Source organism: Lissotriton vulgaris, chromosome 11 (assembly GCF_964263255.1).
Source record: "Lissotriton vulgaris chromosome 11, aLisVul1.2, whole genome shotgun sequence".
Taxonomy (NCBI): Eukaryota; Metazoa; Chordata; class Amphibia; order Caudata; family Salamandridae; genus Lissotriton; species Lissotriton vulgaris.
The window spans coordinates 585,277,179-585,292,842 of record NC_141699.1 but is presented as its reverse complement, the minus strand read 5'-3'; the positions used below and the strand labels follow the sequence as shown (position 1 = coordinate 585,292,842).

Below are 15,664 nucleotides of genomic sequence, written 5' to 3'. Positions count from 1 at the left end.
GTAACACCACCCTTTTCTCTCTTTCCTGATCACTGTCTTTTTGGCTGTTCATAGCCAAGAGCAGATAGTTCACATCTCTTTGTGCCTCTATTGTGTGTGCTTCAGTCTGGAGACTACCCTACTGTCAGAAGCAACCCCCCCCCCCCCCCACAAAGACTGTGTCTGCAGAACTGCATAGAGAGGTTCTTGAAAAGGAGCCATCCCAAACCAGTTCTAATGGCTGCAGATTCTGGAAAAATAATTAGCACTTCCCGAATTTCAGAGGGTTGACAGAAAGCAGAGAAGGCACGTTTTTATGTGTTTCAAAGTAGGACTAGATAGATATTTTTATTGAAGCAATGTATTTATGGCTCCGGGCTACGCTGTTATTGTGGTTTTATAACACCACTTTAGCATGGTAGTTCCTTAAACACCTATGCCTTCATCTTCTGTGCCAGTTTGTTTGGAGCCAGAGCTACCGAGGAAAAGGAACACTCATCAATCTGGAGCAGAACCTGTTTATTTTGTCAGTCATGCGGCTTTGAAATGTGCTTTTCCCCACGCCCAGATGGAATGGACGGAGCCATGTTCCTAACTGTCCCGGACAGTTTATTGTTTGTTCAGCAATCAGAGTCATAAAAGAGGTGTGTAGCTTGTTCCCTGGCACCGGCGACCCTGTAGAATGCCCTTCTGCTCCTATAATGGTCATATTCATAATGTTGTGTATTTTTCTTTCCTCTTAATATTTAGGAATTCATGCATTTATATATTTGGCATTTGGTATGTTTCTATTTTCCCCTTTCCCTTCTGTCAGTGCGCATTCCAGTATGAGTGCTTTGCTTCTATCACTGAAATATTTCATCAGTGAAAATTCCAGGTGGGGAAAGACTTCTAAGTTTGGTTAGCAAAAGTGTGTCATTTTAGATGTACCAGTGACCTGCTTACTGGGAAAGACAGCATCTGGACCAGCTCACCTAGCAAAAGTGAGCCCAGGCCTGCAGATAACTAGGTAGCTGCATGACACACAATCTTATAGTGCAGAGGGCTGCCAAAGCCATCTCAAGGCGCATGCAAGGGTTCAGTGAACCGTGGGTGTTTGTGTTTTTATGTAAAAACATAACTTCTATTCAATTGCAGGACAATGAGCTAAAGGATATCCTGCCCAAACGTCATTCCTTTTTCATTATTAGTTGTATATTCGATGAGGCACTCTGTAGAGCACTTTGGCACTTGAGGCACTAGAATGACTGCAGAGTTCAGCAATGTGCATCATGTATGAAAAGGGGGTCTGTACCAAGGGTCTCAGAGCTACTTCCCACTTACAACCAATGCTAAGATAGGTCAGCGTGTTAAGAACTTGCCTATGGAGTCCTTACAAGTTCAGACATAAAAAGGGTTACACTAAAATTTCAGATTGCAGTTTCAGACAGCAGTATTTCCACTCAAGTGTCTGCTTTCAATATATATTTGACATTACCATGATTTTGTCCTCAAATGTTAGCTTGCCGCATTATGAAAATATGTACATTTCATTAAAAATGGTGACTTATTATTTTCACACAGGACAGCAGCGGCTGGATCCCATATGATCCGGTGCTGAGCATTTGTAGTCTCACCCCTCCTTCATGATCAGGGCGCTGTGTAGCCACCATGCAGCTTCTCCATTTGGGAAATGGAGAAGCCGGAGGCTGGAGAAGCGTGGTTTGCTGCTTTTCAGTCCTGATATCGCCACGCCTAACGCCTGTTATCGGCACAGCATTTTTGTGTAATTTAGACCCACAGCTCGGTTTGAGATGCCCGCGGGTCTGATCACGAAGTTCTGAGAAACACAGAAGTTACAGCCACATGCAGCAGTGTGGTTTCCTGCTTTTGGCCTACTGCACCATCAAGACGTAGCCTGTAATTGACATGCTGGCAATATTGGCTTCTGCATTTGCCTTGGGCAGCTTGCTGATAGTACAGAGCAGCCACTATTGACCATAGCAGCCTATTAGGTTCTCCAGGCCCTGAGGGAAAACTGTGCTCTGATCAACAGGCTCATATGAGAAAGGAGTAGCCTGAGTCAACCTATAATCCACACTGATCCTTGACGTCTCACTGTGCACAGAGGAGGCAATCCTCCACCCACTAGTGCCAGCCTCCTTGGGGACATCGAGGACCATAGTGAGAGCCAGGTTGGGACTGGCAGCTGTTGGTGGTGATTGGAGAGAGAACTAAACTGCCGACTTTCCAGCCGGGAGGTAAAGTGCTCTCTGTTTAGTCTCGGTCATTAAGAGGCACTGGGATTACCACCTGGTTGGGGGTCACTGGTTAGGTTCTGGTAGTTGGAGGTCTCCTAAAGCCTCTCTGACTCCATTGGTTTTCTTGTGAAGCATCTCAAAAGTGCAGTGTGTTGACTATGCAAAAGCATTCTAAGGATGTGGGCGCTTCTGCCAATTCAGATGCCTCAGCTCTGGCACAAAGGGTCAAATTCGGAGGACAGGGAGAGTCGCGGGCTAACCGCACTTCCTTGTAACAACAGGAGTTAATGAAGGCTTCAGGTACTGTAAACCTTAATGACGATTTGACATGTCCAGATGTCACTGATCATTCTGATCTCGAAATGGCAGGCTCTAATTCTCTGCAGGGTGTTAAAAATCTGCTGGATACTGGGACTTTTCTTTCCCAGCAGATGGTTGGGGAAGATGCAGCCGTGACCTCTTTGGAGTCGGAATCACGCCTGGGCACATTTAAGAAGTATCCTCTGTTTCAAAAACATAAAGCAGGCTGTTGTCTTGGGGGATTCACAGTAAATTGGTTCTCCCCCCCCTCTCTCTCTAGGGCCTGATTTGGCTTCAATGGGTAATCTTGTTTATCTGCAACCGTCTTTATTGGCTCTTCAAGAGGCTGTTTTTGGTGCTTTTTAGTCGAATAGAGTCGGAGTGGCTCTGGGGGGGGCAGGTGTTGGGGGTGGTGAGGTGGGTGGACTGGCGGTCGAGTCACAGCAGGAGGCTTTTCAGCAGAGCATTAAGAGTCCCACTATGCAATTGGAAGCCAAACACATGCTCAATCTAATTTTGGACGGGATTAAGAAGTTGAGGGCCTTTCTAGGGTCAGAGACTGCTGCCTTACATGCCAGGCTGTCTAAAATCGAGGATTCTATTGCCCTGCTCCCAAAGTTGATAAAAAAGGCTGAATTCTAGATTTCTGAGCGGGAGGACCCGCTTGTTACGATGTACAAGGAAGGAAATCGATGGGCCAGTTTCATTAACAACAGTCCTTGCTGGAAAATAAGATTGAGTAACTTGAAAATCATTCGCACCACTTCAATTTGCATATTGTAGAGGTTTCAGAGGGCTGTGAGGGCCAACAAATGCTTCAGTGGTTAATTCATTAAAACTCATATTTTGCTGGAATTTTCTGTCGATTTGACATTAACAAGAGCCCAGCGCTCCCCCAGCTCGAAATACTGACGTATCATTTTGGTTAATTTTGGGTATTTTCGAGCCAGAGAACATGTGCTGTCAATGGTAATTCACCAGAGGCAGTTTTCTGTGCCTTAAGTACCCCTCTGTTGGATCTTTTCTGATTTGTACTTTTCGGTCTTGTAAAGAATGGGCAATCTTCAAATTGAGCAAAATAAAGACAGAGGTTCTTGTCAATTGTTTTTACTATAGCCCTCTCTCTGAATCTGTAATTGTGGGGAATCTGTAGGGCTCCTATGTATCAAGAATGGCTGGAGAAAACGATTAGAATGAAGCAATTCAAGGAAGCTTACGCAAAGAGGGTCGGGGGCTTAAAGAGATTCAATGCCTCCTGGCAGTATTTTGATTTAATCGAAAACCAGGGCACTGTGGTGCAGCATAGTTTGAGATCCCCTTACGGTGAATCTTGATTTATGTCTTCAGTCCTGGGTCGTAGTAGTTCTCTACCATGTCACAGGTTCGAATGGTTGACCCAGTCTAGTGTGATTGAAAATATAATTTCTGTCTTATTGCACTTTATTATCGGGATAATTTGCATCCTATTATGTAATATGACCATCAGGAATATTGGTATCTAGTCACTATTTTGTCCTATTAAGTACTTAATCATATTTGTAAGGAACAGTAATAATGAATATTATTCAGCTCGTCTTTATATGCACTTTATCATATTTTAAAGGAACCTTAGTCATGAAGTGTTGCTTTTCAGAACTATTGCATTTAACTAATCTCTAAATGTTCTTCTTCAAAGTTATTTACTTTGATTAGATATAATAGATTTTTTCTTTCTAGATCTCCGCATTTACCTATGCTCTAAATTTCCTTTTTTCAAAGTCTTTACTTTGATTAGAGATAATAGTTACTTCTGGTACATACTACATATGAATAATTGCACCTCTTTTCTGATTTGTAATTCATATTAATCATGGTTGTTGATTGACAAGATTTTGAATTTTCTCTGTTGAAACTATGTGTTTTGGTACAAATTCAGTCTATGCCCTTTATTATATTTTTAAGGAACAGTAGTAATGAATATTTTCCAAATCCAGACTTGTATATGCACTTTACTATATTCTTATGGAACCTTTGGAATGAATGTCTGCTTTTGAGATCTCCTGCATTCAATTATGTTTTACATTTTCCCACACTTTGTGATTTGTAATCCATATTAATCATGGCTGATGATTGAAATGTTTTTGTTTTCTTGTATTGAAATGTTTTTGGTATAAATTCTGCTCAAATAAAATACAAAAATATAAAAATTGTAACTTAGAATTTTTGAAAAATGGATTCCATTCACACAAAAACACAACTTGTCAAAATAGAACAATTGTTGTCCTGATATACACAATTTTCATCTTTCAATATATAATTTTTGTGTTCAAACCTCAACATCATTTTCATAAAGTACTCATACATACCACTGCCACAAATAGATGGATTCTGGCTTGCAAATCCATGTACAGCTATCAGATACCATATATGGCCAAAAGATTAACAAAATTACCACTGTGCTTGGGCCTGCATTAAACTAGGGTTTAGGAATATCATTCCTTGGATGCCCACGGTAGGCCAAGAATTACTAGGATGCACGGACGAGTAGCTTATCTGGGGTGGACACCATCATGGTATGGATGCCCACAGCATGAAAGGAATTATCATCAATATGCCAGAGCCAACACACTCACTTGCTTGAATACACACATATGCACACACACTAACAGCATTCAAGTCTTTATTTAATTACCTTTCACTGGATGACTACACATGTCCCACTTTGGGTGCTTTGAGCTTCCATATCCTTGCGATGCTCTGTTATGTGTCTTTCACTTCCTGTTTCATTTCCTGCTAAATGAAAGAGCAGCTGTCACACAAACAGTGTACTGAGAGCTCATGGCCTGAAATGGGCCTACACTTTCAAATACACTGTGAGTGTGATGCCGACATTGCTGTTGGTTAATGAAAACTGCCATGTAGCACTCCTTTTGACAGCGGTGACCCTGCCAACCAATCAGAACACCGCAGATCAGCACCCTAAGCACACAAACTGCACATGGCTACTAGGCTGAGCTCGGACCTCTGGTCAAGCAGGAATGAACATTTTGTATTTTTTTCAGTTCTCACACTGATGGTTTGAAGGTGTACACTTCACACTTTGAAACCCTTCGGCAGGTGGGGGAAATGTGGGCAGAAAATGCAAGGACGCTCTAGTAGGTGATCTGCCACAGCACTTAGGGGCATATTTGCAAAGAAATGGAGTGCTCCGATATTTCCAAAAACCCAAGGATGCGCCATATTTACAATAGTACGCACCTCAACCCTGTGTTTTCCCTAGCGCTTTTGCTAAAATTAGCTGCCTAGCACCAAAGCAGGTAACCTTGCAATATAGTGCAAGAGTGCCTGCGCTGCATGGAATGATTATTTATGTGCAGGAAGGGAAACCTTCCTGAACATAAACAATCCATAATGGAGATTTGTTACTTCTATGTGTACTGCAGAAAACAAATTTCTAGGTTACACCTGACACCTACTACGGACGCGACTCAGACCGTCATTATGCTTTGATAACAAATTCCTAGGACATTTTCGACCGCAATGACTAATTTACTCAACCCTTTCTTTTAAAAAAACGCCCTGAGGAAGCCCCAGGCCAGAAGGCTATGTAAGGGGGTGAAATACATGTTGGGTGTTTTTCCACTCACGCTTGAGGATAGAGTGAAAGTTCTTTCATAAATGATTCACACCAAATAAATCAGTGCATGATTGGAAATTTTCCTGTCAAGAATCGTAAAACCATCCTTGCCTAGACAATCCAGTTGAACTGAGAACCAGAAGATGACCACAGTGGCTCACTGAATAGATGTGACTTATTTCTTGTCAAGAAAGGCGAGTCTTTCACCCCAAGGTTAATGATAGTAGTGAGCTAAGTCACATATCTCAGCTTGGTGACAGAGAAGAGGAGGAGTCAGAGGAATGAAAAAAGAGAAAAGAAGGAGAAGAATATGCATACCAATGGACAAGTTCTGGCCATGGGTAAGACTGTTGTATATAGGGCTGTAAACATCTCATGCCATCCTGAACCTTACCATAACAACCCAGTATCTCCCACAAAGCCCCCCACTATTGTGCACAATAGTGCACAATAGTTTACACTTACAGACATTAATGTCTGGTGGTTTTGCCAACCCTGTTGTCCCAGGTTTGGCCGGTTCTCATATTCACTCATTACCGAAGATGATTCTCTTTCCCATACTCTGTGCCAGCTAATGCTTAGAAAATCCCCCCAAAATATTTACTTTCTAAACGACGACCCCAGCTGCTTCCCATCTCCCTGGTACCAGCCATTTCCTGTTTCTGAGTCACTAGTGGTCCTGTGCAAAGATAGGTGGAAAGAAAAGAAAGACCAATCAGACTCAGAAGATCGCCAAGGCTGATAGACATAGAAGACATACTATTAGTTGTGTGAAGAGACGTTCCAGCATATCACCCACCAGACTAATATAGGTATACAATAAAGACTTGTGATACAGCTAGGACATACTTCTTAGCTCAGGTTCTCAGCTGTTTGATTTTGTCAAAATTGAGCAATGGCTTTGCTAGCTAAATGCTGCCTGCAGCTGATTAATATAGATTTTTAATTCTATAAAATGTTGTTTAGTTAAAAGGCCCTGGTTGATAAAAGAGATCACGTGCAAGAGTTGGTGGATGCTTTCAAGGCTGTTTCCATTCTCAGTGGCGCTATTTTCAGACATTTCTTTTTTGCTCGACCAAGTTTAGTTTCTCTTGAAACGCCTATCACCCTTTTGTTCAACTGTCTGTTGTGACATTTTTCTTAGAATTGGTTCAGTGTAAGTGAGTATACTGAGGTGGTGTATGTGGGTCCCTACAGGTTGAAGGGGGAGGTCAAGAAGAACCGTAAGACTTGGAAAGGGCACAGACAGTATTGAAGCCAGTAAAAAAATGTGCACAATATACCGATCCAAATCCCATCAATGTTACTTAATTAAAACAATATTTAAAAAAGAGCAGGTGACAGGGCCAATACGTATTCTAGGTTATCATTTTACCATTTTTCTAGTTCTATTCAGGACCACTGAACTTATGTGGCAGGGGGGAACGAATTATGCGACAGGGTTGACTATTGCAATAACAAAAGGCAAATTATTGGCATAATGGGGCAGATTTTGTGATAGTATTTCTTCCTTCTTGAGTAATTTTTACACAGGTTAAAACCGTCTGGGCAAAGGAGTCACTCATTAGTACCAGTTTAGCACTCAAATACAGCAATAAGAAATAGAAAGATAGCCAGACAACACTAGACCATCACTCAGTCAGCCTTCCCCCTGCGCAGCAACGTGTTGCTGCCTTTTTAGGTCGAGCCTAGTGCAGCGCGCATGCGCTGCTCTGCGAGGCTTCTTCTATCTACTCTGTGTGGTTCTGACTCCTCCCGCGCATTGGATTGGCTTTTGCGTGTGTCTTTATAGAATCAAAGCCTGCAAATGGCTAAAGTTGGGTGCATGTCCCACCTCTTCTGAAAGGTTCACTCCCACAGGGTATTGCCGCTGGAGCGAGCAGGGCGGCAGCTGCAGTGCCTCCTTGTCTCTGTGTGCCCGAGCACACTTCTGTTGCAGCTCAGACAGATGCCCAGCTCCCTGCATGTCGAGGGGGTGGAGGTAAACAACCGGGCCTTCGTGCTGCTGCTCTACATGGTGTCCCTGCTCATCAGCCCCAAGCTGCTGAAGCTGGCTGGGGCGCACATAGTGGTAAGTGCCTCGAGTCCACTGCTGCCTCGCAGCGAGTTAGACAGGGTTGATCCTGCTTATACTCAAAGGGGTTGGGGATCCTCAGAATGCCCTTGTCACCGATCAGCTTCTGAGTTCACGAGGAGCCCTGCAGTGGATGAGTGGTAGGGGCGCGAGCATCCCTGAATACCATTAACGCCATGTTGCCAATATTTCTGTGCTTTAACCACGTTATTCTGATTGGTGTTCACACCACGGTTAATTCATGACTCAAAGTCTGCCCAGTTAAAAAAAAGTGCATCAAAAAACTTTCTAAATTGTTTGTAGCACTGTGTCAGCCTGTGAGGCACTTGTGTCTGAACTTTTTTACCTCTACTGTGCACTCCTTTCAAAATCTTCCTTCAGTGACATAACGACTGACTGTTTGTTGCTTTCTATCTGACTGGACGTCAAAGCGGTTTGCAGATGGGTAGCTTCCTCTTACGCAGGATGCTTTCAACGTTGTTGACTTTGCCTGCTTACGGAGTTACTCCTGTGACTTTGCCTGCTTATGGAGTTACTCCTGTCATGTCGTTTTGCAGTTGGATTCGATTTGAAAGCAGTATCAGTCCGTTTTTTATGCCATAATTTACACAGACCATCACAAACTGTAATTCCATTTGTTATCTGTCATGTTTCGAAGTGGTTATGCAGTCTTGTCACGCAGGTAATTGCTTAAGCAGTTGTATAGTAGTTGCCATCTCACATATCATTACAGACACTGTGTCTCCAGACTCCAGTTATAAAGTTTACAGCTACAAATCTTTAATTTCGGGTGTGTTAGTCTAACTAGTTCAATTGAAGCAAAACAAGTCTGAAACACCCACAATGCATTTGCTATCACAGGACTGAAAACACTGTTTGTAATTACCTATTTGGACAGACTCCCCAAGATATTGCAGCATGGATTTAAAAAAATGTGCTGCACAAAAATTAAAATGTTGCAGTATTATCGCTGCACTTTATTTTATGCTGATTTGCTTCACCAAAACCCTAGTATATATATTCCTGGATAATTAGCTTATTACTGCGCTCTCTAAGACAGGGAAAATCCATTACGACGCGGTCATTACACCGCACTACCATTACAACGCTGCTTTTACAAGGCAAGTCGTTACTACGACTTGCGCTGGAGGGCACTCTAGGCTAAGGAATTGTAGATTTAGTATTCCAACACCTTCCCTACTGTACGTAGGCTGGAGTTGGAATAGTATATTATGCTATTCCTAAGTCCAACACCCTACAGCGCAAGTCGTGGTAACGACTTGCGTTGTGAAACCAGCGTTGTAATGGTAGTGCCGTGTAAAGATCGCATCGTAACGTCATACATCCTTCTAAGACACCCCTTCATTTTCTGACTTAAGATCAATACATCCTCAATTTCTTTAGGATCCACCTCTCCCTGCGCTCTCTTGACTTTGGACATTTTAGCTATGCTATATAGCATCTCTCCATAGTGCCTTGGTGAGTTAAAATGGATAGATTGTTCTTCGTAGCGCTAATAACTACCTCCCTAAGAGTGCTTTTAAATGTCGTGTTTCAAAAACACGCAGCGGCCATCTCCGTTGGGGACGTTTCATTTCTCTGATACAAAAAAGTTGTTTCTGTTCCTAGAAGAGGTACCCACGTTTTGTTTTTTATGTTGGCCTGGGGCAGCTGCCACCGGATGGAACAGAGAAGGTAAACAACTTTTTCAAGGTTTGCTGGGAGGCTCGTTGTTGTGCCTGACCACTTCCCTACTTTTTACCTTCTTTCCTCTGCTGTCCATTCAGTGCTCTTCCTTAACTCTCACTGTCTTGCCTCAGCCTGTCATCTCTGATTTCTAGTCCTTTCACAGACTGTAGTTTCACTTTTGGCTTAAACATTAGCAAAGCCAATAGATCTACCTAAACACTTATAAGGTCCCAAAGGCGAGAACTGTTGGGTATGCCAATGCTTGTTCGTAACTTTTGATCCAGCTAGAGACATTTTTTGTTGAAATTTGCAGATTATGCAACAGACAATAGATTATGTAGCAGATGTGACAAATCCATAATGATGCAGAAAACGCACCGACTTTAAAATTGCATGATTCCACCAGCCCTGGTTATATTTGTCGAAGAGTTGTAATTGGGATTATGTGTAGGACAGGAGGGTGTGAACCTTTTTAGGATTGTGTCTCCTACCTGCGTCTCACATCTTCTGACCATCCAAGCCTCCATGGGATCCTCAATAAATTATGAAACTTCGCCCTCATCTTTTGCACCTAAACCCGCATCAGCTGTAAAAGCTCTGAAGACATTTTGTTGATCATGAATGGGATTGAAAGTGTCAAGATGTGGGTATATGTTCATTAGCTCCTGTTACATGTATATGGCATTTCCACAATTACGTTTCAGATACTAAAAGCCACTCTTTCTGCCACATTAAAACCTGTGCCAAACTTTGAGCTAAAGCAGAACTTCCTTGAATTGTTACTGGAACCCTAAGAAGTGAGGTTAAGCCAGCATTATTAAAAACACGCCTTATCCAATTTCCTGATTTTCAAATTCCTTCTCCGAACAGGTGATACAAAGGTTGAAAGGGATTTTATTAAAAAAAAAGGTTCTAACCAACATGATCCAGGGCCTACATATATCCATTTCTCAAGCTTGACTGCTTTTTTCCAAAACAAGTATGAAACAGTGTGCTGACTCCGCAAGCCTGAACATCACTTGGTCTAATGTTGAGCTTTCTCATAAACCAGCTTCACCAAAATTGTTATTTTATTTATTTATTTATTTATTTAGGAAGTTTTCTATAGCGCTGTCAAGACCCGGAGGTAGCAGAGCGCTTTACAGTAATAGAATGACAAAAATCTGTATAAACATATACATAACATGAACATAAACATAACATATGTGAGGTATAAGCATTCAATGAGTGACATTAGGGTCAAAATATAACCAAAACATCATCTGACAAATATATTTTGTCCTAAATTAAAAGAAAGTCTGCACTCACTGGAACGAGACATGGTGTGCTGATGGGCTGGTCAGTGCTTAAATTGTTTTTTTTTAAAAACTAGTGCTAGGGCCCTGTTCAGGAGGACACTATAGCTTTCACCATCTGTTGCCCCTGCCAGCTCTACCAATGACACTGCCAACACAATAACTAACCATCACAGTCTTACAAGTGTGACAATTTATACTATTCCAGGCCCTCAAAGCTACAAAAATGATTTGGGAGGCAGGTAGGTATTAATGTAAATTGAACTAATAAACAGCTGTTGTTGAGCTCATACCTAAAATAGGCAGACAGTGTCACCATGTGGCAAAGTGTCATAAGCACCGGTGATGGCAATTAAGTATAAAGGTACCGAGCACCGGAAACCACCAGCTCAAATTAGGCACTGGGGCTGACAGGTATCTTAAGTAGTTGAAGAGCTGCAGCAAAGCTATTTTCACACCTTAGCAAGTGGTAAATGGTTGCTTATCACAGGAACTTTCAAGTTTTGGGCTACTTTTGCCTGAAAAATTGACAGCATCTGAAGGCATATCTAAAATGAAAGACAGAACATTATTCCACAGCATGCACAAATTAACACAATTTAAAAATAATACCGCACACCGCAACTAATCAGCCAAAGCAGAAGCCAACCCACAAATGTAATACAATACATCAAATTCACATCGCGATAATGCTGCACAATTACACAGCAGAACAAAAACCAACAGAGAACATAATCACAATAACAAAATGCTACACAACAAATATCCACAAATGTTATTGTCACACATCACCACCTCCAGAATCCTGTTTTCATAATACACCAGTGAAAGTTTTTTTGAGCAATCACTGCCTTATTTTACCACCAGAAAAATGAAATAGTACCAGTAAAAAATGTTGTGTGATCTAGCCTGACATGTCTGTCAAATAAAATGTTTGCTAACAATATTTTCACATATAACCAGTTATAAGCTTGTCAGTATTTGTGATCCCTGTGCACATGGTCTTGTGTGGAGATTACCTTTTTTGTCTCCAGGAAGATATCTTTATCAGTGCATTGTTCCACTGCTGGGATCTCTTAATGTCTCATTCAACTCTTTTTCTGCCTCTTCCTTCAGAAATGGAAGAAAGTCTGGGCCCTCCTGTATGGAAACAGTATCTGCTCGATTGCCCGCCTTGAGCTTGTCGAGGGCGCCAATCCACCTGAGAAGAAGAAGTCGGAGAACAAGAAGGTGATCAGGCTTAGTGACTGTGTGCGGGTGTCCGAAGCCAACGCTGAGAGCAGCCCCCGGGGCACCAGCGCTTTCCTGCTGGAGACCACGGACCGGATGTACCTGCTGGCTGCAGAGAGCACTGAGCAGGCGGCCTGGACTGGTCAGCTGTGCGAACTGGCCTTCAAGGTGGGTGCCTGGAGCCTAGGAATACAATGTTGGCAATAAGCATGTGTTCTATGTATCATGGATAGGAAAATGCCATATAAATACTTATACAATACTATAGCTCTTTGGGTCTTGCATTGCTTAGTAACGTGCTATATAACTACTTATACAATACGTCAGTTTGTTGGGCCTTTCAATGGGTAGGACCGTGGTATATAATTATTTCTACAGTGCTACAGCTCTTTGGGCCTTGCGATGGGTAGGAAAGTGCCATATAACTACCTATACAGTACTACAGCTAATTGGGCCTTGCAATGGGTATGAACGTGCTATATACCTACTTCTACAGTACCACAGCTCTTTGGGTCTCGCAATGGGTAGAAAAGTGCCATATAACTACTTATACAGTATGATACCAAAGGGGATGATGGACGGAGTGTTTGAGCAAATCAAAAACTCACCTGAGTAAACTGATCTGGGTTTAATCCATCATCATTCTTTAGCTCACTCCACCACTCCAGTTCAGACATGGCCATATGCAAATCAGTCTGACCCTGTGCCTCATTGGAACAGTCCAGCCCCAACTGCCAAGCTATGTCTTCCCTGGACTGGAAACAAGCATCCTGGGACCGGTTTCGGATTCATAATCCTCATCAGCCAGGCTATTTTGAATCCAGTGGTAGAGTGAGCAAGGGACCCACGTCTGGGCATACCCTGCCAACTCAGGGCGAACAAAGCGATACCAAAGGGGATGATGGACGGAGTGTTTGAGCAAATCAAACACTCACCCCCAGTCAACTGATCTGGGTTTAATCCATCATCATTCTTTAGCTCACTCCACCACCCCAGTTCAGACATAGCCATATGCAAATCAGTCTGACCCTGTGCCTCATGGGAACAGTCCAGCGCAAACTGCCAAGCCATGTCTTCCCTGGACTGGAAACAAGCATCCTGGGACCGGTTTCGGATTCATAATCCTCATCAGCCAGGCTATCTTGAATCCAGTGGTAGAGTGAGCAAGGGACCCACATCTGGGCATACCTTGCCAACTCAAGGCAAACAAAGCGATACCAAAGGGGATGATGGTACTACTTATACAGTACTACAGCTCTTTGGGCCTTGTAATTGGTATGAACGTTCATATGTAACTACTTCTACAGTACCACAACTCTTTGGGCCTTGCAATGGGTAGGAAAGTGCCATATAACTACTTATACTGTACTACAGCTTATTGGGCCTTGCAATGGGTACGAAGGTGCTATATAACTACTTCTACAGTACCACAGCTCTTTGGGCCTCGCAATGGGTACGAACGTGCTATATAACTACTGATACAGTACTAATTCTCTTTTGACCTTGCACTGGGTAGGAACGTACTATATAACTGCTTTTACAGTACTACAGCTCCTTAAGCCTTGTAATGCGTAGGAAAGTGCCATATAACTACTTATACAATGCTACAGCTCTTTCAGCCTTGCAAGAGGTAGTAAAACGCTATAGAAATACCCAAAACTAACAATAAGACTTTGACGCTCGTGGATGGCAAGAAAGCAATGTACAAGTGCCAATGCAATACATTAGCGTTTAGGACCTCAAAACGATTAGGAAAGCACTATATAAATAGCAATACAATACAAATGTAATGTATGTTGTATGCTCACCTTTTGTTACCTGTGTGTACAGATGGGGAAGGACCCGTTGACGAAGGACGCCTTGCATATGCCATCACATAAGCAGCCTGCAGCTGCCAGTGTCACTATGGAGGACAACTCACTCTACGACATGCCTGTGACAGGTAGGACTGACGCTGGGACGTGGCAGGCGGAAGGGGGGTGGCAATAGAAATCAGAGAGTAACATGGAAATGGGTGGATGGCAAAGCAGAGCTTAATTGTGAATGACGTCAAGAAATCTTCATGTAAAAACAATGGGCCCTATCACATAAAGTGAGCGGTAAGTTAAGACACAGTCTCTGCCACAGTTTTGAGCTGATTGTTGTCTTCAGTAGTTGAAAAGCTGCAGCGGTGCTATTTTAGTTCCTTAGATAGTGGTACATGATTAGATATCACAGGAACCTTCAAGGCATGGTTTCCTTTTTACTGGAAATTGAGCATAATATGTCAAAGTATCTAAAGTAAGCAACACGCCATGATACAAAACTATACTGTAAGCAATAAAACACACTGAGTTAAAACATAACATAGCATATAACAGCAAAACAATCAAAATAGAACACAATAATCACAATTCAACACAACAAAACTCACAGTGCAATAGTGCAGCACAAAATACAGCGCCACTAAACTCAACATAACACATCACCACTGTAACAATATTCCACACAGCAAATGTGCACAGACATTCACATTGAACCACTTCCAGAATCTTGTTTTCATAACACTGTGGTGAAAGGTGTTTGCAGCAAGCACTGCCTTAATTTACCACCAAAGACTTGAAGTGGAGTGGGAAGAGTGCAGCTGGAACTGTTGCTTGTGGATGTCTCTACACCCCTTGGCTGGCAGAGGTAGACACAGTCCTTGCTATTGACGTTTAAATGCCAGTCAGTGCGTCGTAGATGGGGTCTGGCCTACTGAGAATCCGGGACGGATGCGTCAATGTTTAGTTTGTTGTTGTGTTTTGACAGGTTTGTTAGATTTGAATTGCTGCACTTTGTCCTTCATTGCATCCAGAGACAGGGAGGGAGAAGACAGGCTTCTGTCACCTCACACACCTGGGTGAGAGAAGGCACAACTTGTCATACAAGAACCCCCCATGATGTGCACTAACAATGTTATGTCCTGGAATGTTTGGGGTCTTCGGGATTATACTAAGCAATACTGAGTCCATTCCTTCCTGCAACTCACAACGACACACATAGCTTGTCTGCAGGAAACTCACCTTGTGGCTGATGAGGTAGTGAAACCCCAAAAAATGGAGAGGGCAGCTCTATTCAGCCACATACTCTTCGTACGGTACACAGTCAAAATGTCGAGTATTAAATATCGACCTACCAAAATATTGTGTTTGAAATTTCGAAGGTGCAGAATATCGATGTCAAGAATATCGTTGGACAGAATATCGACCCTAAAGTAAGT

At 42.6% G+C, this 15,664-nt stretch overlaps 1 protein-coding gene across 2 annotated transcripts in view; it reads left to right on the top strand.

Annotated features, from left to right (window-relative positions):
* The window catches only part of DOK2 (docking protein 2), a 127,882-nt gene that overhangs the window by 55,230 nt on the left and 56,988 nt on the right, over positions 1-15,664 (top strand). For both annotated transcript variants that reach the window (XM_086943663.1, XM_086943664.1), the window contains exons 2-3: positions 12,310-12,591; positions 14,254-14,365. In XM_086943663.1, coding sequence (XP_086799789.1) covers positions 12,310-12,591; positions 14,254-14,365 — 394 coding nt within the window. The remainder of the gene's footprint in view (positions 1-12,309; positions 12,592-14,253; positions 14,366-15,664) is intronic.